Source organism: Coenobita brevimanus, chromosome 87 (genome assembly GCF_032717465.1).
Source record: "Coenobita brevimanus isolate Jiangsu-jjx chromosome 87, ASM3271746v2, whole genome shotgun sequence".
Taxonomy (NCBI): Eukaryota; Metazoa; Arthropoda; class Malacostraca; order Decapoda; family Coenobitidae; genus Coenobita; species Coenobita brevimanus.
In genome coordinates this window covers 2,289,269-2,315,432 of record NC_137040.1, presented here as the reverse complement: position 1 = coordinate 2,315,432, position 26,164 = coordinate 2,289,269, and the positions used below count along the sequence as shown (strand labels likewise).

Here is a 26,164-nt window from a genome sequence, read left to right as displayed (position 1 = left end):
GACTTCTTAACTTCCATACTCACCTCCCTATTTCTCAACACTGCTTTCAGTGTACCAACAACCTTCCTTCCCTGCTGCACCCTTTCACGTACTTCATCCCCCAAAGTTCCATCCTTACTCATCACACTACCCAAGTACTTGAATGCACTCACATTCTCCATATCCTCACCATCCAACCTCACTGCACACTCTGTGACTTCATTCCTCTCAAACACCATAACTTTACTTTTGTTTACATTAACTTTCAGCTTCCTCCTCCTACACACTGTCCCAAATTCATTCACCAAACCTTGCAACTCCCATTCATCTTCACTCAACAATACTGTATCATCAGCAAACAGCAACACCGGAAGCTTCCAAATCTCACCCTCATTCATTAGGGCCAGCCCCACATCCACTGTCCTACCTTGCACCTCCTTTACAACCCCATCCATATATATATTAAGCAGCCATGGAGACATCACACACCCCTGTTTCAGTTCCACATTGAGATCAAAGAACTTACTCAGCTCACCATCCACTCGCACCGTAGCCCTAGCTCCCTCGTACATACTCTTCACAGCACTCAACAATTTCCCCTCCACTCCATTATATTCTTAATACCTTCCACATACCTTGCCTATCTATTCTGTCATAAGCTTTCTCCAAGTCCATGAAGGCAGCATACACTTTCCTTCCCTTCTCTAGATACTTCTCCACTAAACATCTTAGAACAAATATCTGATCTACACACCCTTTTCCCTTCCTAAATCCCCCTTGTTCTTCTCCAACTAGCTCCTCTGTCATATGCCTAACCCTATCAATGAGTATTCTACCATATATTTTACCAGTCACACTAAGAAGGCAAATACCCCTATGGTTACCACACACTTCTCTCTCCCCTTTTCCTTTGTACAGAGGAACAATTATACCTGATTTCCAGTCCTCTGGAACCCTTCCCTCTTCCCAAGCCAATCTACACAACTTCCATATCCACTCCACAACAATCTCACCCCCATACCTAAGCATTTCACCACACACTCCATCAATTCCTGGGGCCTTTCCCAGCTTAATCTTCTTCATCGCTTCCACTACTTCCGCCCTACTGATCTCTTCCTCCCTCCTCTCATCTCTTCTTCTCCCAGCCATTCCCCAACCACTTATACTCACACTGCTCTCACTCTTTACATTCAACAAATCCTCAAAGTGCTCTTTCCATCTCCTCAATTTCTCTCTCTTCTCCACCAACAATCTATTATTCCTATCTTTCACTCCCCTATTATTTCCCCTTTCACACTGCCTTACTTTCTTTACCTCCTTCCAAAACAATTTCTTACTCTCCCTCCATTTCACGCTCAGATTCCTCCCAAACTCTTCATCCACTTTCTTCTTACTCTCCTTCACCAGTCTCTAAACCTCCCTTCTCCTGCTCACATATATCTCTCTCTTCTCTATCTCATCTTCTCCCCTACCTCTACTCGCCAACCATTCACCATATGCCTTCTTCTTCTGTTCCACAGCTCGTTTCACCTCATCATTCCACCATGCTGTCCCTTGCATCTCCTCCTCACTCCACAAACCACCTCACACGCTGCGCCTATCTCTTCCGTGAATATCTTACATCCGTCTTCCACCCCTTCCATCTGCTCTAGCTCATACCTTCCCAATCTTTCTTCCACTATGCTCTTATACTCTGTCATCTTCTCACTATCTTGCAATTTCTCCACTTTTCTCACAGGAGCTGCTTCCTCCTGTCTTCCCCTTCGCCTCCTCAACCACTTTCTTTGCATCTTTACCTTGGCCATCACTAAGTGATGGTCCGAGACTCCATAATAATAATAATAATAAAAATGCAGTACCCCAGTCGGCAGTCCACATACAGTATACGCTGGCTACAGTTTACATATTGAAGGGACAAAAAAAATGTCACCATATGCTGAATTAATCTGCCTCCCAATACAAAGAATTACAAAAATCTGCCTATATCACACTCCAGGGGTTGTTGCTGTTGATCAACCCTTGTCTGTCTAGATGACCAGACCCATCAATTGCAGGGAAGCAACTGCCCTTCCCATGCACTGAGTCTGTATTCCCTTGCGGCTGACAGCAGGGAATAGTGTAAAAGTTTAGTTCCTGGATGGATGTCACATTTGGGTAATTCCACGAAGATGTCAACCTTTTGTGTCAAAATCAGAATTGCTTAAAAGTATACAAATTATACATCATTATAAAGCTTAATCATTGAATTTTATGAATCTGAAGAGAAAGAAAGCCTAAACTGTCAACTTGGGGAGCTGCATAAAAAACTGTCACGTTATGTCACCAAAGAAGAACCAGTGCTGAATATAGCAACTTTCATAACATCATTGACCAGAGTATGTTATTGTTTGGAATGCTGACGTTGTGTTTTACTGAAAATGTGTCTATCTGAGTTGTGATTGACACTACAGTTGTTTACATATACTGTATGTTGTGGTCAGAATGTAGCATGACCTTTAAATGGAAGTATTTCAGGAGTAACGTGTCACATGTTTTTTCCCCATTTTTCCCATACACAATTAACAAACTGGAGAATACCAACATAACTTTATATTATAAACAGGCATCCCAAGGCCTTAATAATGTAACGCTGGGATACTTTGAAATAAACCCTGGTATGCCATATGGTCTGTCACACACATTACATGCCCACTGCGAGGAACGTTACCAGAAAATGATGTAAAGTTTCTCACGCACACCTTTGAACAAAAAATCAAAGTACCTGCACTGAAGTCCAATGATAAAACCCCTGTGTTTGTAATTTAGTATGTTATCTTTAAGTTTTTATTCTTTCCAAACAGTAAATTGATTTTGCCTGGTGGCTGGTGAGTGTGCTTTACCATCATGTCTCCAATGACTCCAGCTGATTATTTGAATTCTGCTGGTATTCATTTTACACATGTATCACTCTGGACTGATGGGGCAGCAGCCCACTTCAAGAATAGGTATTCTATGGCAGCTCTAACCTCTTACAAAGCCATCCACAATTGCACTGCTAAATGGAACTTTCAAGAAAGTTATCATGGCAAGGGTCCTCATGATAGAATTGGGGCTTTACTAAAATGGAATGTCTACAAGCGAGTTTTGCAAGGTCGCTGTACAGTAAGGTCTGCTGTAGAATTTTATGAGGAGGCTGAACAAATAACAGATAAAACTGAACTAATGTATGTGTCTACTGAACATATAAACACTGAGAAGTCAAGATATGTACAGATCTGGAAAAACTGTAAGGCAGCAAAATCCATTCAGCAGTGCAGGTCAGTAAAACCTCTTGGCCACTGTAAAGTAGCATTGTATCATTTGACTGCAGACCAGTCACCTTTTAAGCAGTGCTAACTTCAGGAGACTGGCTATGACCCATAATCTGACTCCAGTACTAGCAGTGATAGGGAAGGTACACCATCTCTTGCAGAAATGTCAGAGTCATTCATGTCCCAGCCTGAGCCAAAGAGTACTACTGATATTGAGGCAACACAAAAACCATCCCCAGGTAACTATGTACTAGTTCATTACACTACCAAGAAGCTGTCAAAGCATTATGTTGCAGTGGTAGAATCAGTTCCGGAGCACGGCATGTTTGAAGTTAATTATTTAAGAAAGAGAGGCACTGACAAAATGGGTGATAGTCAGTTTCATTTTCCTGACAACCTGGACAGAGACGAGATCTCAGAGGATATGGTTGTGCAGGTATTGCCAACTCCTCATGTGTCAAGAATGACACGCACATTCAAAGGGGTGAACTTTCCTTCCTCAATTAATTAGTCTAAAAGGATGAATTTTCCATGAGCAAGTAGTTGATCTTTGTCTTGTTAACATCGCTGTTGTGATATACAGGTAAGCTTATCATGTAACTTTCACATCTCTTACTGGCTGTAGGGTTACCTACATGTTCAACCCTGGTTTACAAGAATCATGTTTTGGTTAATTTATCGTGTTTCACATTAATACATGACTTACCTTGTTTTGTGATACAATTACTGTAACTTTCATAAAAGAGGATTTTGTACTGTAATTATATGAGAAATATAAATCGCACAAGTAACGTTTCTCACTTTTCCTGTTACGTGTCTCACGGTCACATTTTCCTTAACAGTAGCAAAATTCTTAGGGGAAATAGAATTTGCTGGCTATGATTATGATCCTCATACACTGACATATGACTGATATAAAGCACTTCTTGACCTAACCAGTAAAATCACAGAGTTATTGAAAATACTCACACAAAGTAAAAGGCGGGGTAGCATCCCGGTAACGTTTCTCACGCCACTTTTAAAAATTTATATAAAATCAGAATAAAAACATATGAATAATCTGACCATGGCATAATGTACTGTGAGGTGTTGGTAGTATACCTTGCAAACAGCATTTATTTATATTGCCTACATAATACAAGTGAGAGTAGATCAATAACTTATCTCTGAATAAAACGTTTCTCACGATGGAATGACCCATTTACATCTCTCCACTCATTTAACAGGGGCACCATAGTTGGCTCCACTTCACCTCATAAAATGGTTCACCTCACAAAAATGGTTACCACTCACAGGTGTAAGTGTGTTCCTGGGTTACAGAAGTGAAATCAAAAGTACATTCAAGTCCCTTCCTTCCTCTCAACTCTTCCATTGTAAACCTAGCCCTCCCAGGCGTAGCATTCAAGAACACAACACATCCATCTAATCACTGTCCTCTGTATGTCTGAACCAATGAATATCCTCTTCCTTTACTGCCCATGTCTCACTACCATCCAGCATTACACTCCTAACACATGTCCAAGATGAATATAATTTCCTGACCAACACATATACAACATAAGGTCCAATACTAGACTTCCTTTACTTAGCCTAAGGTGCCTTCATGTGGTGGCACTGATGTGTGTGAGTGGTGGAGCTGCCCAGGTATTTAAACATCCCTCAACACCTTCCCTATCTCTGCATGGAGGATGATGGAAAAAAAAAATATGTTCATCCTTGGTTTGTATAAATACACCAACTGTGTAAATTAAAATAAAAAAAGAACTGACACTAAAGAGGGATGCCTTCACCTGGTGACACTGATATACAACCTCCCTCAACCCACAATTTCAAATAAGGAGGATGGTGGAGAGGATGGAGAGTGAGAGGCTAATGAAGATAATGTATGTGAGTGAGGTGGAGGAGAGGAGAGGGAGGGGGAGGCCAAGAATGAGATGGAGGAATGGAGTGGAGAGGTATATGAGAGAGAGGGGTGTAAACTGGGACCAGGGCAGTGAAATGGCGGGGGACAGGGCAACATGGAGGCGATTTGTTTGTGGACAACCCTTACGGGATTAAGGCGTCTGGTAATAGATAGACAGAGAGATAGGATGGTGGACTGCAGAAGAGCAACATCAGTCTGCAGTCCACTATATTTCATAATCTACCTTTTGATTCACTTTCATCACTTCACCCACAGATAAACAAACCGAGATACATGAAAGTAACAAAACCACACGTGCCCTATGGTAACATGCCACACATACCTTCACTATAGGCGCGCGCACGTGCACATGCACACACACACACAAACAAAGATTCATATCCTGATGGGCCTGAAGCAATAACAAGAACAAAGAGGCATCACATTCACACACTTACCACATTGTACAGGCAGGTGTTGGGGTTAACGTCTATTACAGTTTCAAGTTAGCTGGGGATCCCTTTTCTTCTTCTTTCCGTCTCTCTCTAGGCAGCTTCCACAGCTGACAATCAACTCACGCACCTGAAAAATATATTACACAATTAGTCCTTTCCTTCAGAACCTTAAGTTTACCTGGTAAGAAATGTACCTGGTGGCATCAAGAACAATATCATTTGGGGACAACAACAGGGTGACATGGAGGCAATTTGTTTGTGGCCACCCCTGGAGGCATCTGGCAAATAGATTGATACTTTTTTTTTTTTTTTTTTTTTTTTTTTTTTAATGCACAGAAGGAACACAAGGCTACAAGCCCACGAGATTGTTCCCTCCAAGAAAAAATAAAAACACGATAACAGAAGCCATATTCAAGACCCAATCATTTCAAGATGCCTGGACACACTGTATTTAAAACACTAAAGATCACAGATAGTAGGAAATACAAAGACAGTTCCAGAGTTGACCTGTTGCATACATGAAGTACTGAATGTAATGGTTAACTCTTGCATTTGAGAGTTTACATATTACAGAGTGAAAAAAAAAACAAAAATGTCACCATAGACTGAATTAATGTGTCTTTCAAAACAAATAAAGGAATCAGACTTAACAACATTCAGGAACAGACTCAGCACTCTTTCTCTCTCTCTCTCACACACACACACACACACACAAAAGGGGGCGATGCCTGGTAGATTTACCCCTTAATACACTTAAAGCATCATACTGGCAAGTGCAAGTGCAATAAGATTGTGTCATATATTGTTTATAAAGGCTCCAATCTGATTGCATACATTCGCCTTGGTCACCTAATGGCAACTCTCCACATTACTTGATCTCTGGCAGCCTCCCTATTCTGTCCCTTATCCCTGAGGTCACACTCTATAACCTCGTCCCAGGTCTTTTTCAGTCTGCCTCTCACAACCCTACCTGACATTCATACTTCTCACTTTCCCCACCCAATTGCCATCCTCCCCACATGCCCAAACCATTTCAATCAACCCCTCCTTATCACAACACCAATACACTTCGGTCCGATCCTTCCTCTCAACTCTACCCTCAACGTTCACACCTCTCACCCTCCACACCCAGTTGTCATCTTTCATCCTCTCCACATGTCCAAACCGTCTCAAGCTACCCCTCCTCATCACAACATCAATACACTCCAGTTCCATCCTTCCTCTCAACTCTTCATCAACATCTCTCACCATACCAGTTGTCATCTTCCATCCTCTCCACATGCCCAAACCATCTCAATCTATCAATCCTCATCACAATAATGTTTTCATGTACATTTTTATACCCTAACTCCTGTTGCAACAATAATCAACTTACATGATGAAACTAAAAAATCCCTAATTATATATGACATGGTGGGCATACAAAGACAGAAAGAAAAAAAAGATCACTTCTATATTTTTACCTTAGAAAGTGCAGAACTAACCATCTACATGACATCTCCTTGCTGGGTATAATTTAGTCAACTACTGAGGGTGTGTTTATACTTCAAGATTACTTTTCTCATTTATTTGTACCCTTAAAATTTGCACACACACACAGGTTCATTTGTGCAACACTGGGGGGTTACAGTAGTCTTTAGCTTTAACTCATCTGATGTCTGTCTATCTGTTGCAAGACGCCTTAATCCCATTAGGGGTGACCACAAACAAATCTCCATATTGCCCTGTCCTCTGCTATTTCACTGACCTCCCTGCAACTCAACATCCGCTCTCCGATCTCTCTCCACTCCATCTCATCCTTGGTCTCCCCCTCCACCTGACTCAAACAGATCTCCATGTTGCCCTGTCCTCTTCTACTTGGTTTACCCTTCTCTAACTCACACTTCTCTGTCTCATACATCTCGCCACTCCATCCCTCCATCTCATTCTTGGTCTCCCCTTCCACCTAGAAATGAACGGATCTTGAATTTGGCTCTCTTTTGTATTGTTTTTGTTTCTTTCTTGGAAGGAACATTAATGTGGGCTCAGACTGTGGTTCCTTCTTCCTCGCATTAAAAAAAAAAAAAAAAAAAAAAAAAAAAAAAAAACTCTTCCAGCTATTCAGACTCTTACACACTCTTTCAGCCAGTCTAACTTTCATACACTCTTCTACCCTGTCTCTCATTCTCCATCCTTTCCACCTGGCCAAACCACATCAAAGTACTTCTCTAAACACTTTCAATCACAAAAGATTTCACATGAGCTAAGGGGTCTTTGTATGCAACACGTGCTACGAGTGTAATGCTGTATGGTAGTGAGACCTATGCAACAAAGGAAGAGGATATTCAGAGGCTTAAATGTACAGAAATGGCAATGATTAGGTGGATGTGCAGTGCATCCCTGAGTGCAAGGCCTGGGGGAGCCAGGTTTACGACAGAAGAGTTGAGAGGTGGGGTGGGACTGGAGTGTATTGGTGTTGTGATGAGGAGAGGTAGATTGAGGTGGTTTGGGCATGTGGAGAGGATGGGGGATGATAACTGGGTGCAGAAAGTGAGAAGAGTTAATTTTAGGGGTGGGATTGCAAGGGGTACAGCAAAAAGGACCTGGGACAAGGTCATTGTGACCTCAGGGTTAAGGGACTGAACAGGGAGGCTGCCAGAGATTGAGCAGCATGGAGAGCCACCATTAGGTGGCCAAGGCTGACACATGCACGTTGGTACTTTCAAAAACGAAACTAGTCACACCAGGTACTGACCAGAATTTTCGGCCATGTACCTGCACAAACAGTTTGGTTTCTAAGGGTGCTGTTTACCCCTCCATAAATATAAGTTTTTTTGCTTTCGTTTTATAATCCTGACAGTCTGTTTATATGTGACAGTATGGTGCAGAGACCAAGGATGAGGTGGAGGGATGGAGTTGAGTGATATACGAGGGAGGGGGGAGTGAGATGAGGGGAGGGCAGTAAAATGGTGGGTGACAGAGCAACTTGGAGGCGTTTTGTCTGTGGCCACCCTTTGCGGGATTAGGGCGTCGGGCTATAGATAGATAGATAGACAGATGGTGCTGAACAGATGATCTGCCACACAGCACATCCAAGGCAATAACCCTACATGGAGTTTACTGATGACTGACACTGTGTAGGCAGAGCTGATGGAGAATATGAGATAGCAGAAGGTCAAAAGGAATAGGGAAGTGAGCTTAGAAAGACAAAGAAAGAGAGAAAAAGACAAGTAGATTGATAAACAGAGATAGAAAGAAAGAGGGAGAAACTTTATTACAGTACAATGATCCCTACTCTATCATATGGAAGTGAAGCTTAGCCTTACCTTATGACACCCTATGGAGATCTCAGCCACTAAGCCTCAGTTACGCAGTGCCGTGGCATCAATATATTCTTGCAAATACCCTAGCCTGTCGCAGTATGCGGCAAGAGGTGGTGTGTCTCCCATCTTTCGCAGGAAGGCGTCTGATTTCGGCTTGAAGGCTTCTACGGTGCAGGTTAACACGTTAGTGAAATATCCTTTGACGTGGCAGGATCTTCCCCTCTTGCTACGAAACTTTTATTCAAGCTTGGGTAGTACCAGACTCCTCCACAGGGTTAACATGCTGGTCTCATCCCTGGTGAAAGGACACAGGTCAAGGGTGAGAGCAGTGGAAGAGTGGCAAAGAGTGAAAAAATGTTATCTGAGAGGAGCAAGTGGAGTGAAAAAGAGGTATATGAGAGGTGCATGTGGAATTATATGGAAAAACAACGACAAATGATGAAGGTGACAAGCACTGTGATGTGGATGTGACTGAAAGTGTTACGAGAAATACTCTGTGATGGTTCAGTCATGTGGAGAACAGAGAATGAGACTGATCAGGGGCCGGATGCTCAAAACTGGTCATATCTCAGTCCCGCCGTCGGTGGTCGCTCCTCTAGTCCCATCTGCCTTATGACTGACCACCTCTACCAATGTTCAAACGAGAAGCGGTCAGTCGTAGGGCGGGTATAAGTGTTAGTCCCATCAAGCGGCAGAGGGCAGGCAGTTCGCCAGCTGATCTGATAGCAACCAATGAGAATCAGTGTAACAAAAAAGGCACCCAATGAGAATCAAGGAGGTTGTTTCTAAACAGACAACACGTGCATGCTTGCAACAACAAATATCACCGCCACAGATACTCGCCAAATGCCTCTCTGTCTGCTAATACTAACCTACTTCACAATGGAAGGTGAACCTAAAGCTAAGAGACCTCGGCGCCCAAACTTTACTGATGCAGAGCTGCTGGCTATGACAACGTGTTGCAGAGAAGCAAGACTTTATATTGGGAAAATTTTCATTTGACAGTGCCTCAACGGGAGCCAGGATGAAGGCGGCAGCTTTTTTTTTTTTTTTTTTTTTTTATGCGAGGAAGAAGGAACCAAAGGCCATGAGCCCGCAGTAACAGTTCCCTCCAAGAGAAAAACAAAACACAACAGAGAGCCAAATTCAAGATCCGATCATTTGGAGATGCCTGGACACACTGCGTTTGAAAGACTGGAGATCATAGGCAGCAGGAAATACAGACAGAGGGAGACAGTTCCAGAGCTGACCTGTTGCATAAATGAAAGACTGGGAGTAACGGTTAACTCTTGCATTAGAGAGTTGGACAGAAAAGGGATGAGAGTTTGCTGCCAGACGGGTGCTACGCGCCCGTCGTAGAGGTGGAGGAATGCAAGCAGACAGTTCAGAGGAGCAATGACCATTAAAGTAGCGATAGAAAAGAGATAAAGATGCAACAGTGCGGCGAAGAGACAGAGGTTGAAGGGAGTCAGTAAGACGAGGAGAGTTAATGAGACGAAAAGCCTTTGACTCCACCCTGTTGTTACTGATGCTGTCAATGTTGTCAGTCGAATTCAACGCAGTGTTGCCAGGTGCTGGCCCTAAAATATCTTAAGATTTGAAAAAAAATTCCATAGATCACAATTTCACGCATATATTGACAAAAGGTATGCAAATATGTCTTAGAAATTATCTGTGCCTTTATTTAAAAGAAAAAAAATATATGATTAATTCCATACGAATAATCTAAAATTAATATTTATTAAATTAAGAATATGGTATGAATATTCATATTTCAAATTCATAAAATGCGGGTTAACACACAGTTACTATGGGTCAAGTTAGACACGAACCTAACTGAAAACTTATACTGAAAACAAGGGCTAAAAAAGCGAGCCCCTTTTTCACTTTTCGTTTTGCTCATAACTTTTTAGGCCAAATAACTATAACCTTGTTATATTAGATAACCGTAGAAACAGTCGCTAACACCACTAATATATTCCAAATACGTCCAAACTTCCGAAACTAACTCGGACATACCTGCTTCTGACTCCCTCAGAATGTAAACAAAAATGGCAGTACACCGGCACATTCGATAGTAGAAAAATGTACATATTTAATATTGAAATTTTCGTATTAGTTCACAGATTAAGCAGTTCATAAGTATATTAATTGTTATACTGCAAGTACTAGTCTAATATAGCTTAAGCGACATAATTTGAAATTAAAGAAAATACAATATTTCATAGAAAACTTTACGTTTCAAGGGTTAACTACTGTATACAATACGCTTTCTTTCAGGACTGTCCTCTTGCCCATTGCTAAATTTCTCTATGGTATTTGTAAATTGAATTCCTTTCCATATTGCTTGTAAAATTTCTTGAGAATTTCTGTAATATATCAAAATATCTGTAGATTAAGCACAAAATTCTGTATTTCTGTAGATCCTTCCAAAAATCTGTAGAAATACAGAAATTTCTGTAGACCTGGCAACCCTGAATTTAATTTCAACGTGATGTTTCGGACGTAAAAACTAAATTCAAGCATTTTGTCAATAAACTGGAAATTTTTTCCTTAAGACCTGTTTTGCAATGTTTTTCTTTTCTAACTTATAATCTTTGACAGATTTTATATTTGTTAATAACCATTAGGCCCATGCAACAAAGTTTTAGCCCCAATCTAACCTAATCTACCTAAATTAACTAACCTAACCTAAACCCCAAACCTGCTTGGAGGTTGTCAAGCCAAGGCATCATGATTACGGTGATAAGTTGTTTTTAGGTCAGTGGGGTCCAGTTATGTAATGTTAGGCTTCTGATTAGACTAGGGTGGGTTAGGTTAGGTTTTAAGCTAAGTGCAAAGTGGTGGTGGATTTCGTTAATATCTCAAAGATTATTATTTTGCCATGGATGAATTAAAATGATTTGACGCAGACATCAAGATGTACAGTACCTATTGAGCTATATCAAATTCATTACTATGAGGCAGGTGCACTTGTAAACATTTACCCTATCCTTACCTAAAGACCCTATCACTTCACAGCCCATACTGGTCATAATAAAATTGTTAGCTAATAAAAGTCCCTAAAAAAAAAAAAAAAGTAAATTAACAGTTTAGGACACCTCTGGAATTCAATATGCATACTCCAGAGAATGGAGGTTAAAATGTGAAATTTCAGTAGTGTCCTAAACTGTAAAATATACCGGAAAAAGTACCAAATCTGCCCACATCTAACTTAGAACGAGGGTTTGTTGAAGAAAAGCAGTTCACATGCCATACCTAATGAAAATATATGAGTAGCCTACATTTTAGAGCAAGTATGTGGCATCACAAGGAGGCTTTCACAGTCTCATGAGATAAAATTATGCTGCACATCTACAATTCATAAGAGGCCTCAATAGCGAGTCACTTAAAACTCGATAACCAAGCACAAATCATACATGAGAGTTCCCTGGGATCCTTGCCATAATAAAATACCGCTATATGCTTGTATGTATTATACACACCTTAACTAATGTTTTGAGGGGTAGATAACGCTGATGAGAGGCTCAAAGCTTCCTTACGACCGTGCTGAATGGGCTTTAGGACTGCTCGGTACCAGTCGTAAATTTTGATGGAGTTCCGACCAGAGATAGACCCGCTGACGTCACAACATGGCGCCCATACTGTTTTGAACATCGCAGACGGCAGCCATTGTGAACACAAGTGATGACTTAGGGCCGTTTTCACAGTCGTCCCCAATGCAGTCCCTAACAGCCTACTCGCCTCCGAACGCACGTTTTCGTTTTCACAGTCGCCCCCAACCATCCTTCCGAGGCCTCTGTTGGGGACGGCATTCGGGACGCCCCGAACAAATTACTGGAACATTCTTGGGGGGTCCGCAGCCTCCCCAACAGACGGTCCAGAAAGTAAAAAAGTAAAAGAATAATTACATGTTTCATATTTTCAAAATCATTCCAATATTATATACCCAATATAATATTTCTGGTGTAAAACACACACCCGACATTGAAAAACAATATGTTTGTGTATTTTTATGAGACTTTCTACTACGCATCCGAATACTACCCTTTCGCAGACAGGTGGAGGCTCCTCAACAAACGCACCCGAAAGAAATACGAGAGTCGTTGTCTAATGCATATTTTCATGAAAATTCTAATAGCTGATGCCCGATGTAAAAGTTAATGTAGCTAACACCCCGTTTAGAAAAGAAAATGTTCATGTATTAATAGTATATCTGTTAATAAACCACACTATCACTCATTAGACGTTATACATGTTGCTTCATGGTTATTTTTACTTAAGCCTTTTTTACAATACTTATGGATTCAGCTTACTTCCGATTTCAAGTAGGAGCGTGGTGAGGTTGCCGTTAGTTAGCTCCTCATTCCGATGACGTTTCCTATTCGTTATTTTTCCTGCATTCTTACGAATATCATCACTCCTGAATATATTAGTAAGAACTGTGTGAAGTGGATGTTCCAGCCATGTTATTCATCACATTCATTACATTCCAATTTCTAAATATTCTCTACATACGGAAAGTGTTTTCGCCACCCAGAACTACCAACCCTACCGCATCAACATTGGCAGACGTCCCCACGTTAGTAAGCTCCCGAAAGCCATTCGGAGCGACTGTGAAAACCAAAGGCGCTTTTGGTTCGGGCCCGAACCTGTGTCGGGCCCAAAAGGTTAGGGACGACTGTGAAAACAGCCCTTAGTCCCGCGCTGGCGAGCAACGACCGGGACTAAAGTTTTGAGCATCCGCACCCAGTGTTGCAAAATGGGATTTGATTTTACAGGTTGTCGTCGGCAGTCAAATTTTTAAACCTCCCTGCCACTGCAGGGTTATTATATATTTATTCATTATTGCTAATGATCCCAGTACGTGCAAAGGAAAACATACATCTTAAATCTGCACCATGAATGTTATCAATTAATGAAAACACGCTAGATAAATAAACAATTAGCGATCGAATTTGCTTGGTCAATTCCCATTAGGAGCAAGGGGATACATAAACCAATGCAATTCCAAAAACACTTCACAAATAACCCTTGGAATCATAGTGCACTTGAAGTTTCTCTTGCGATTAACTGGTTTTCATCTATAGCCAAACGTCATAATCCCGTAAGGAGTGGCCGTTTGTCCCAGTGGCTTTAAGGGGAGGGGCACTAACCCTCCAAAATCCACTTGCTGACACGTACGGAACACGTGTATGTTGGTTGTATGGTTACCACTCAGCACAGTAAATGGTTTACTGACTTACAGGAAACCATTAGGTTTGTCACTCGATGTAATGCCACCTGAAAAGGAGACAAGAGTAATAAAAAGTGACAGGAAAGATGGAAAAATATGAGAAGTGAGGAAGGTTGACAGAAGAATGATAAAGGCGAAGGAAGAAGCAGCACTACATCAAGTGAGTGGATGATGTTCACCGCCACCTTATCACAAAGATCCTAAGTTAATAATTAAACGGTCTTCCCGAATGAGAAGAAATCTGTAGGATGGAAGTAACAGAAAGAAGGAATTAAGTCAAAATGAGGCGCGTTCCAAGTCAAAATGAGGCAACCTTCAGGAACTGATGGAGTGTGTGATGAAATGCTGAAGCACAGGGGAAAGATATAGTAGAATGGATATGGAAAATGTGCAAATTGGCCTGTGAGGAGGGTATAGTCCCAGAGGACTGGAAGTCACATATAATTCCCCTGTACAATGGGACATTGGAAAAAGAAGTGTGTGGTAATCATAGGGGCATTTGTCTTTTTTGTGTAATAGGAAAAGTATATGATATAATACTTATTGATGGAATTAGGGAAATAACTGAGGAACTACTTGGGGAGGAACAGGGAGGTTTCAGGAATATGTTGTGGATATCTGATACTCATCCTAGGGTGTTTAGTAGAAAAGTTTCTAGAGAAAGGAAAGTTGTATAAGGCCTTCACAGATTTGAAGAAAGCCTACGGCAAAGTACACAGACAAGGAATGTGGAAAATATTAAAAATATATGGAGTAAATGGCAAGTATTTCATTGCCGTGAAGGGCGCTAGGGCTGCAGTAAATGTGAATAGTGAAACGAGTGAATTTTTCTTTCTGAATGTTGGACTGAAACAGGGATGTCATGTATCCATGGTTGTTCGATTTGTATATGGATGGAGTTATAAAAGAGATACAAGGGAGGGCACTGGATGTTGGAGCGGCCCTAATGGGAGGGAGCAGTACTCCTGTTGTTTGCAGATGATACTGTTCAGTGAAGCCGAAGGGTAAGTGCAAGGATTGGTGAATGTGTTTGGGAAAGTATGCAAGAAACAGAATCTAAAGATCAATTTTGGGAACAGTCAAGTTGTAGCCTTCACGAGAAATGAAGTCACTGAAAGCACAGTGAGGATGGATGGTAAGGAAATGGAGAATATGAGTGTATTTAACTACTTGGGTAAGTAGCGTGATAAGTAAGGATGGAAGTTTAGAAGAAGTGCTTGAAAGGGTAAAACAGGGAAGAAAGGCTGCTGTTCAATGCATGCAATGATAAGAAATGGGGAAGTGAGCATGGAGTTTAAAAATTCACTGCATTCTAACGAATGGAAACGAAGCTTGGACCTTGTAAGGAAGTGGAGGCGCACTGTGGTGTGAATGTGGATGTGACAGAAAGCATTAGAAGAAATGCAATGTGGTTTGGCCATATGAGGAGGATGAAAAGTAAGCGACTGAACTGGAGAGTGTATGTGAGGTGGAGCAGGAGAGTGGGAGGGGGAGACCAAAGATGTGATGAAGGGATGGAGAGGAGATGCGTATTTGAGAGGGGGAGGGCAGCAAAACGGCAGAGGACAGGGCAACATGATGGAGATTTGTTTGTGGCCACCCCTCAAGGGATTGAGGTGTCTGGCTATGGACAGATACATAGATCTTCCAGAATTTTGCAAAGCTTAACTACACCAAAATGGAGGTAACGTTCATATTGTTTCGTTTCGTTTTTGAAGGCTCCAAAATGCTTGCATACGTTGGCCTTAGTTATCTAATGGTGGCTCTCCATGCTGCTTAATCTCTGGCAGCCTCCCTAATCAGTCCCCTATCCCTGAGGTCACATTCAATGACCTCGTCCCAGTTTTTTTTCGGTCTACCTCTTGCAACCCTACCTCAAGCATTCACACTTCTCACCTTCTGCACCCATTTATCATCCCCCCATCCCCTCCACATGCCCAAACCATCTCAATCTACTTCTCATCACAACACCAATACACTCCTACCTCTCCTCATCACAACACCTATATACTCTTATCTACCTCTCCTCATCACAGCACCATTACACTCCTATCTACCTCTCCTCATCACAACACCAACACACTCTTATCTAACTCTCCTCATCACAATCCCATCCTACCCCTCAACTCTTTTATTGTAAACCTAGCCCCCCCAGGCCTCACACTACGAAACGCACTGCGCACCGACCTAATCAGTCATTTCTGTACGTTTGAGCCTGCGAATATCCTCTTCCTTTACTGCCCAGGTCTCACTGCCATACCCCATTACACTCCAGACATGCTGCATACAAAGATCCCTTAGCACGGAGGGAGAGCCCTAATGTCAGAAGAGGCAACAGGACCCTGAACTTCTAACCACACTTCACTCTAGCCACAAAGCTCCAGCTCCACCACCAGCACATAACATGTCTCCCATGTACCAAAACTCTTCCACACACTTAAGAGACTCACCAGCAAGTTCAATCCTTCACGCCTGACAATCTCAACATGCTCTCATCGACAAACCACACACATGAAATCAGTATTATCTCGCAGCCTACCTCTAATACCACTACATCTCTTATGCACCAACTTATCACAGACACTGCACAAGATGGAATTACTTCCCACGCTCTTGTGTCAAATAGCACACGGCCACTCCCCCTCTTCTTTGACAGTACCGCCACCAGCCCTAGATACCATCACTTTTGTTATATCTGCATTTACTCATTAGTCCTTGTGCCCCATACCATCTCTCCACTTCCTAAATCTTTCCTCCGCCTCATTCTCTGCAATCAACACCAAATCATCAGCATACATCTCCCACGGGAGTCCATTTCTGAAGTCATGTGGCAGGGCTTCACGTAATGTACCATGATAAACAACAAGGGGCTCACCAACATTCACGAAAAACTCATCACTCAAATCTCCATTCACCCTTACCTGGGTGGGAGCACCTACATACATGGCTATAACCACCCTAACCAGCCACCCCTCGATCCTAAGCTTTCTCATTACCCACTTCACCACCTTCCTAGGGATAAAGGCCTTCTCCAAGTCAACAAAAACAAAGTACTGTCCCTTTTTCGTTCCTATATATTTTTCCTGAAGCTGTCGAACAATGAATATGGAATCACTGATCCCTTTGGCCGGCATAAACCCAAACTGCATCTCATCAATATTCATTCTTTTTCTAATCATACCTTCTAGAACTAACTCCATTACCTTCATTATCTGGCCTAAGAGTTTTATGCCTCTATAATTTCTCTTTCCAAGGCATCACCCTTCCCCTTGTACACATTTACAATTACACTCTTCAGCCAATCATCTGGGACAACACATTCATATATAATCGTATTTATCAAGTCAGTGACTAACCTCACTCCTACATCTCCTGAGGCTTTTAACATTTCCGCATTCAACCCAGACACATCTGCTGCCTTCCCCACCTGCATCCTGCCTATTGCACCGCTCACAGTGACAGCGTCAAAGGCCAACGGCCAAACACTGGATCTGCAGGCTTCAAACCTTCCTTGTCCCAGCCAAACTCCTCATTCAACAACAGGCTGCAAAGCGTTCTCCATGGGTCTTTAACATCCTCACTGTTCACCATTACCCTTCCGTCATCATTCTTCACACACTGCTCACCTATATCCTTGTTCTCCCTCCTTAACCGATTTGCCATCTTAAATATCACATTCTTCCTTTCCACACGATTTAGGTTATTAAGTTTCTATGACTCACACTTTGCCCTATAAACCTCTTTTCTAGCCCTAAGCTTGGTAGCCAAGTATTCCTCTCTGTTACCACCTTTCTTCCATTCTCAGAAATGCCTTCTTTTCGCCATAGCTGCAGCTTCTACACCCTCATCCCACCACCAAGTTACTTTCTGTCATGGTGGGCCTCTTGTCCATCCACATACTGAATCAGAAACTCTTAATGTTGCTCTTGAGGACTCTGTACTGTTCATTAACACTTCTGTCAATGTCTCCCTGTTCAGCCGCCACTCTCCTACTCTCCCTATTGAAGGCATCCCTTACTGCTTGGCTTTTCAGCGTCCATATTTTCCTCCTACGTGCATAAGTTCTCTTTTCCATCACCTGCTCCTTAAGCACCACGTCACGTCAATAGCTTGTGTTACTGCACACACTCCTGGCTTCCTATAACATCCCTCACTAACATCTGGTCAGGAGGGCTGACGTGCAAAACAAAATCGTGTGAACAAGTGTCGCAATGGGGGCGTAAGAATATCCAACAAAAATTCCTTAAAGTAATAATGAAGGAGAGCCCAGCAGCAAAATTTTGTCAGACACTTAGGTTGTTAGCTTCCTGCAAGCATACATCAAGAAAAACTGAAAATAAAAAATACTATAGGAGTCCACAACAAAAGGACCTTCAGGCATTTCTGTTCCTACTCAGGAATGACCCCTCATCCCATAACATACCACAACCTTCCCACTTTGTTCTTGCTCACCCTCTCTGCCTCCCATCCATCTCACCCTCATATACAGTACTCTACTGGTCAATCTCCTGCTCTTACATATGGAAGGAAGGAACAATGAAGAACACCAAGCCCTAAACTGGCTATATGGCACGAGGCGGGCACTGAAGTGGTTTTGGCGATAAATCAGCTAGGTGATGAAACAGTTTGGCGTTAATTCACAGGGAGGAAGGGTCAGTGTCAGTGGGAGGTCCTTAAACTACTAATGTCATAAAATCAAATGTCTAACCTGATAGGAGTAGAGGGGAAAATAAAGGTTGGAAGAAACAGAAATATCAAGAGGAGAGGTAGGGCAGAAGAGGAGGACAGTAAGGAGAGAAAGACTGGAGACAAAAAGGCCCCTTTTAGTCGCCTCTTACGACAAGCAGGGATACTGGGGAAGTATTCTTTCACCCCCTCCCCAGGGGGTTGCTCTTATACAAGCGGGATTATTAATCTGATTCCAGTTCATTCAGTACAAGAAAAGGATTGTATCTGATCCTGTAGAAACAATATTCTATTTTACAAATATTCTGTAGTCTACTCACCAAGGGAAAATGCCTTTTTGCAAAGATTCTGCCCTTTCCCTGACCATTTGTGGATTGGTTTACATTTATTAAACCAGTGCCAGTAAGGTACATGATCACAATATCATAATATCTGGGCTGAAAACTGTGGTAGGTGGGGGTGCTCACCACTCACTCAATGAAGTGCTGCTTTCGTGTGACTGTCCTTTCCTCTTTTCCTTCCTTCCTTCCCCTTCTGTCTTTCCTTCTTTCTTTCCTCTTCTGTCTGCAGGTGACTCTACACCAAGTGACAAGCCGAATGATTTCCTGTACACCAGGAATCCATTTACTATGCCGGGTGATAATCATTTAACCAAACTATGGCGCCTGGTGGTTTAGTGGGTAATAAAGGCGCTCCGGCTGGATTGAGCTGGTGTAGGTTTCTGTCTAAAGGGTGGTTGTGGTTTATTGGTCACATAATGCCACTCAGGGATGAGTGAGGCTGGTCACTCTCATCTTAAATGCCAATACCAGCTTGCCTAGCCCCAGGCTCCTACGCTCCTCATAGGGCAACACAGGATTAGATGATGATGATGATGATGACAAAAACTTTACTGTATGTTTTCTGTTTAAAAGTCCAAAAGGAGAACTAATGATGGCCCAGCCAGTGGTTGCACCAGATGGAGGGATGGAGGACAGGAAACTAAACTGCACACAAACTGCATTTAACGTTTGTTGTTGTTGTTGTTGCCTCAGACTCATCTGGAAGTCAGCTCTGGGGAATGTAGGCTGAAAGTGGCCTACAGTTTTCCATTCTCCTTTGTGGAGAACAGGGAGGAAGCAAAGGGAAATATTATTAAGCAACAGAGCTGCCCAGGTATATCAGTGCCACCACACGAAGGGGTCCTTTTCCAGCATCATTGCATTTGGCATCTGAAGGTAAAATGTAAAATCATATAGCCTAATCTGGAGTGAGAGAGAGAAAAAAAAATAAAGTTATCAATAAAGAGGGTTATGTGAGTTTATAAAGAAATAAGTTCATTTTATTTAACACTTTTCCTATAGGTTACAAATTTTTATTAATGTACAGGAATATTACTACTGGAACACAATTTTTTTTTTTTTTAATATGTACAGAAACCTTATGGCTCGTTGTCTGGGGGATATAAACACAAGAGTCTGTTATGCTTAACCTGAAATGTACTGTACTTTTTTTTAGCTGCAATAATTTAGACTAGTTAACTGGAAACGGACCAACATGCTAACATGTTGCAGACAACACTGAGAGACCGGATAACGAGACTGACAGGATCAATTTACTTGCTTTGGGGTGTGAGAGTTAACCTCTTCTCTACACAGATGTACATGAATTTTAGTCTTGCTATCTTCAGATAACTTTATTAAGCTTAGGAGAGACTAATTCAAAATAGGGGTCAGATTAACTTTCATCAGCCCCTACCATATAAGAATCCTTTCCTAAAGTTGAATAAAATAGTCTAAAGGTAGCAAAAATAAACTAAAAATGACATCAACAGATTCAAGAGTAAAGAAGTGTCTTGTCATGAAAGGTAAATACAGCACAGCCTTGTTTTACGATGAAGATGCATCTGAAAAACTTCATTGCATGATGATTTCTTGTCTACTGAGTCAATTATAACGGGTTCAAGGGGAATATGTTTTGGCCAAGGGTGACCCAACCAACAACATCTAAAAAAAAAAGGTTCTAACTCCCTTAAACTGGTTGCTATTTCACTTTACAGCACTTCACTTACTGCTTGCCACCAACAATGTAAAAAGAACAAGTTTGCAACTCACCTAAATTGGTACCTGTAATTATTTCACTTCACTGCACTTCACTTGCTACTAGAGTTCCAACACCACACTACTGTACCATCACTGACACTAATACACCTGACTGAAGAGTGCCAAGACCATCTTGGCTAGACTTGAATGAGAGCGACTGTATGAGCTAAAATAGTGATCGCAGATTGGCCAGTGAGGATTCATACAGAATCATAATCATTGTGTAAGTGAGAATTATACTGTATATCATAAGGTGGCCCCAACTTTTTCATCAGTGTAGAGGTGATTTATCGCATACCAATTCATCGTACAACGAGGGTCTACTGTATTTTACTTTATGGTAAAGACACTAGACAGACTTCTCAGTATGGCTCACCTGCAGAACTTGCTGCTTTGGTTTATGAAGTTTATTTCATGGCTGTAAGCTTGATTTAGCAACAAGGAAAATCTTTGTGACTTACTGCTACATTACCATCTTACAAAAATTTAATTCATACTTACACAAACTTCAGCAGCATGGAAGCATATACAACCAATCTGGTCTAACCTGCCAAGTATCTTCAACAACATAACATCTTCAATAGGTATATCTAACTTATGGCTGACCATCTGTACGAAGTATTATGGCTGTCATACCACAAACTGGATGTCTCGTTACCATAGCTGCCCACAGATAAGACTATCCCATCGGACGTTTAGGAGGGACATGGAACCCTGTACAACTAATGACTATATGTACAAATCATGATACTGAAAGAGGAGGTTGATTAAGAAAATGTTTACAACTCGATTAAAATTTATATGTTCAGCAATTTAGATACTTTGGATTAATACATATTTGAAACAGGAAAGGCACTTTTCAATGCAATGTTGATTTTAATACTGTGTTATTGTATTGTGCTTAAAATTTCAGCATTTAACATATAACATTATATTTTTATATTTCTACTACAGTTTCAAATACTATATTGAAGGTATTAAATAAAAGGCTTGTACATTCAAACAGGGCTGATTAAGTATGACAAACTGACAAGATACTCCGGACCTCATCAAACATTACCCGTCAACTGCCTTGGCCACAAACTTCCAAAAGTTGCCAATTCTCACCTGATATCTTAATCGAATACATTAAAAGTTGGTCAACTAAACTACTTTCATTTCTATGCTTCAACTAACACTGTAGTCACCATCCATCCATCCATCATCCAATCCTACGTTGCCCCATGAAGAGCGTAGGAGCCCCGGGCTAGGCAGTTGGTCCTGACATTTAAGATGAAAGTGAACTGTAGTCACAAATAAAATATTATTAACATATTTACTCACTACTGTACAGTGAGGAAAAGATGCTCCATTATCATAAGTAAAAGGAAATCACCAAAGTAAGTAAGCGTACTGTCTCATTTCCAAGACCAACCTTGTTCTTAGCTCAATCTATTGATGTTCATGCTCTCTCATTATCTGAACGAAATGAAAAATTTCATCCATCCATCTATCCATCATCCAATCCAATGTCGCTCCATGTGGAGTGTTGCAGCCTGGGGCTAGGCAAGTTGGTCCTGACATTTAAGATGAGAGTGACCAGCCTCACTCATCCCTGAGTGGCATTACGAGAGCAATAAACCCCAACCACCCCTTGGATATAAACCTACACAGGTTCAATCCAATTGGAGCACCTTAATTACCCACTAAACCACCAGCCATCAAAATTTGGTTATATGGTTACCACCCAATGTAGTAAATGGTTTCCTGGTGTACAGGAAACCATTTGGCTTGTCACTCAGTGTGGAGTTACCCATAGGCAGAAGGAAGAGAAAAGAATGAAGGAAAGACAGAGGAGGGAGTGTAAAGTCACCTGTAGGCAGAGGAAAGAGTGAAGAAAAGAAAGATGGAAGAGGAAGGATGGAAGAGAGGAAAGGGCAGACTCCCAAAGCAGCACTACACTGAGTGAGTGGATGGTGAGCACCCCCACAAATCCATATACTGTACCTACAGTATGTATGAAACTAATATAATTTGATTGCAAGATGTTAGTGGACCTCAGGTGAAGACTATATGCAATGACACGCTCGTCCTGCAAGAGGTATTGTGGTTGGTATGGAAACATTATCATACCATCTCATTTCTGGGATAAATATTTTTCTTAGCTCAAACACCAATTAATCACTCTGACATACTCTTTCCTAACTATTTCAATATGTGAAAAACTTACATTCATACATTTATATACAAGTAACATAAAGCTGTCTGAACACAAAATATTGGTACAGATCAATTTAAGATCGTCTGCATCAATCTCACAGGCCATGTGTTAGGCTTATTCGGTGCCGGCGATTTCAGCGGGCAGTTTCGTCTTGCCATGTTTCTGGTTTTGAAAATTATACTTTTTTCATAAGTATCATTCAGTACATTAACTTCAGCATTTGCCAGATGAAGCATTAATCTGTTTGAAAATTACTTTCCAAGGAAACATGCAGTGAGACTTGTAACATTATGTGATGAATGTTGTTGCATCAGTTGTCATTACTGGATATGTATTTCAGTAACTGTTCTGCAATATTTTTCTTAGTAAATCATGTCTAGAAAACTGGTATAATAACTAATGATTACATTACTGCAGAATTTATGTACTGTTCGCTAATAATTATCATGGAAGAGATTTTAGAAAGTATGAGACTGTGTAAGCCAGGAAGACGTGACTGTCTTCTATTATCAGGTAACCATTGGTAACTTTTGAGAGTTTGTGGCCAAGGGAATTATAACAGCGTCAAGATGGGAGTCCACACGTTACATGATGTTTGCATTTACCAGCACTTGCTATAACCAGCCAGGAGAAATGAGTCTTATTCACCCTCCTATCCAGTTGGACTGGCAATTGGATGAGTATCAGTAACATGTTTGAGCATGAATGTGGTGTAAAGCAGTGATTATTGTCCTCAGAGATTTTAACTGACCCACTACAGTCTGACAAAACTTTCCACAAAAGCATGCTTTTTGTTTTAGCTCTACATTAAGTAAATTGTCATCTAAAGGTGCTAATACAGTATAAACAGCTTACTGACTGTAAGAATGCCTACTTTAAAATGTCTTTTCTCCAGTACGGTACATGAGAATAAAAAAGTAAGTCTTGTTTATGGAAAGTAATGAGAAATTCCAATAAAAAAGCAAATTGAGTAGCCATTGTCTGTGACACTGAACACAAAACAACCAGTGACTGACAACACTAAAAAACAACACCGGTTGGTAAGACAACCTCATACCACAAACTGCACAAAGAACAATAATTTCAGATGCATGATAAATGACACAAATGTTTACAGTATGCCTGTTTAAATATTAAATGTCACAAATAAAAAATGTGAAAGGCAACCTGGGCTGTGCAAAGAAAATATCCTCATTAAAAATGCAAAAATATTTCTTTAATTATAATAATTTTCTTTCACTCACATTGTCCTTATGTCTGACAACACACTGACACTATCTGATAGACCAACACAGTAACCCAAATATCTGGAAATATGTCCATCATTTGGAGATGAATACTCTGGAGACTTGCACAAAGGGAATACCATGAAATTTGTTGCAAACTTAGATGCAAAAACAGATAAGAAAACTCTTGTATTAAAAGATTATTGAAATACTGTACTTTGCTCATGAACAGTAAACTTTTTCACTTCTAGTAGTTTATATTTCACATGAACACATGCACAATGTCTTCCCACCAAGTCCATGGCAGGTGTGAGGGAGAGCTGGTATTCAGTAACACTCATAAGAGCCACAGGATAGTTCACCGTTTTAAATTTCACTTAAAGCAGACCGACTGAAGCTTTGAGGAAGATTGGGTCCTGGGAAATCAAATGGGGACAACTTCTTGAGTTGTGAGTCCCTGATCACAAGATAACCAGTCCACATGATTCCCAGGTCACAAAAATCTTAGGTCACAGGAGTTGAGCCTTGATTAAAAATCTCCAGGTTGTGTAAAACCAGCCAGAGCAATAACACAATGGTCAAAATTAACATACTGCTCAGAAATGATCCACAAGAACTGACACACAATTGGCCCCGACATGTGAGGTGTGTGGAGCATCAGCCAAAGACATGTTAGTCCACTGGGCTGGTTGTCCGGTGGGCGTGTCAGAAGACTTCAGGGCAAAACTCCACGTGTTGGGGGAGACTGAAGCAGCATGGGGCAGACGCAGCTCAACAGGACGGGCGAACTGCAGTCCATGAGGTCCACACATCACCAAAGGGCTCAGCAGGGTCTCACCTGTAAACAAGAGGCACAAGAAGAGTTTGGGTTAGTTCTGGGTCAGAGTAGTGTGGAACTGGATACATGGTTAGTCCACTGAGAAAACAGTGTTGGAAAGAAAATCCAGTAATACTACAGGAGCAATGAAGCAAGAGAGGGCACCGGAGTAGTATGAACTGCAGGTAATTCATGTGTAATGAGTTATGGGTACGTGCTGAGGAAAGGAAGGACAAACAGTATAATATAGAGAAGAACATGACCCACAAAATGCCTAGTTGTGCTGAGACATTTTGTGGGTCAATGCTACTTTTATAATACACTGGAGAAGAAACCTTGTAATCACTTCCTATGATGATATCTAACAATTTACACCAAGTAAAAGTCAGTATATCAGAGAAAATGTTTTCCTTATGGCATAAAAGATTTAAAAATATGAAGAGTCCACATAAATAATAATAAAAAAAAAAAGGACACAGGCAGAACCAATGCTATTTGATAAAATGACAGTCCAAAGAAGAGCACAGAATAATTATAATCACTGGCAGTTTACGAGTCAAAATCAATATCGTAAACTTATGTTTGAAATCTGTTGATTTTAGGTAAACAACAAAACATATACAGTACTGCTCTGCAAGTTGTTCTGTTGTGTAACATTTATATCACACTGTAACTCAATAGTTATACTCGGCAATTGTGTGTTAACTCTTTCTACCCAAAAAGTGCTTGTCTATAAACTGAATGCTAGCACAGGAAAATGGTTATTGTGAAGTATGGCACAAACACAGGTACAGTTCACATGAAAACTAAACCCTCAAAACAAACAACACTGTCAAAGGTTTAGGTAAGTCAGAGTACAGTATTGGTTATATTCTAAGTGGCCTTGGCCTTAAAGATTTCATAACACCTTTTCCTTACCAATTTCTTCAGCACATTACAGCTCAGTATCTTCTAGTATTTTGTTAATGCAAACTACAGGTATGCTGATT

The 26,164-nt window shown here is 41.1% G+C and overlaps 1 protein-coding gene across 1 annotated transcript in view; it reads right to left on the bottom strand.

The window, feature by feature from the left end:
• Positions 1-23,465: 23,465 nt before the first annotated feature.
• Positions 23,466-26,164, bottom strand: part of pyd (zonula occludens-like protein polychaetoid) — a 397,456-nt gene continuing 394,757 nt past the window's right edge. Inside the window, exon 22 of the mRNA XM_080281008.1 lies at positions 23,466-25,196. Coding sequence (XP_080137134.1) covers positions 24,955-25,196 — 242 coding nt within the window. The 3' untranslated portion in view covers positions 23,466-24,954. The remainder of the gene's footprint in view (positions 25,197-26,164) is intronic.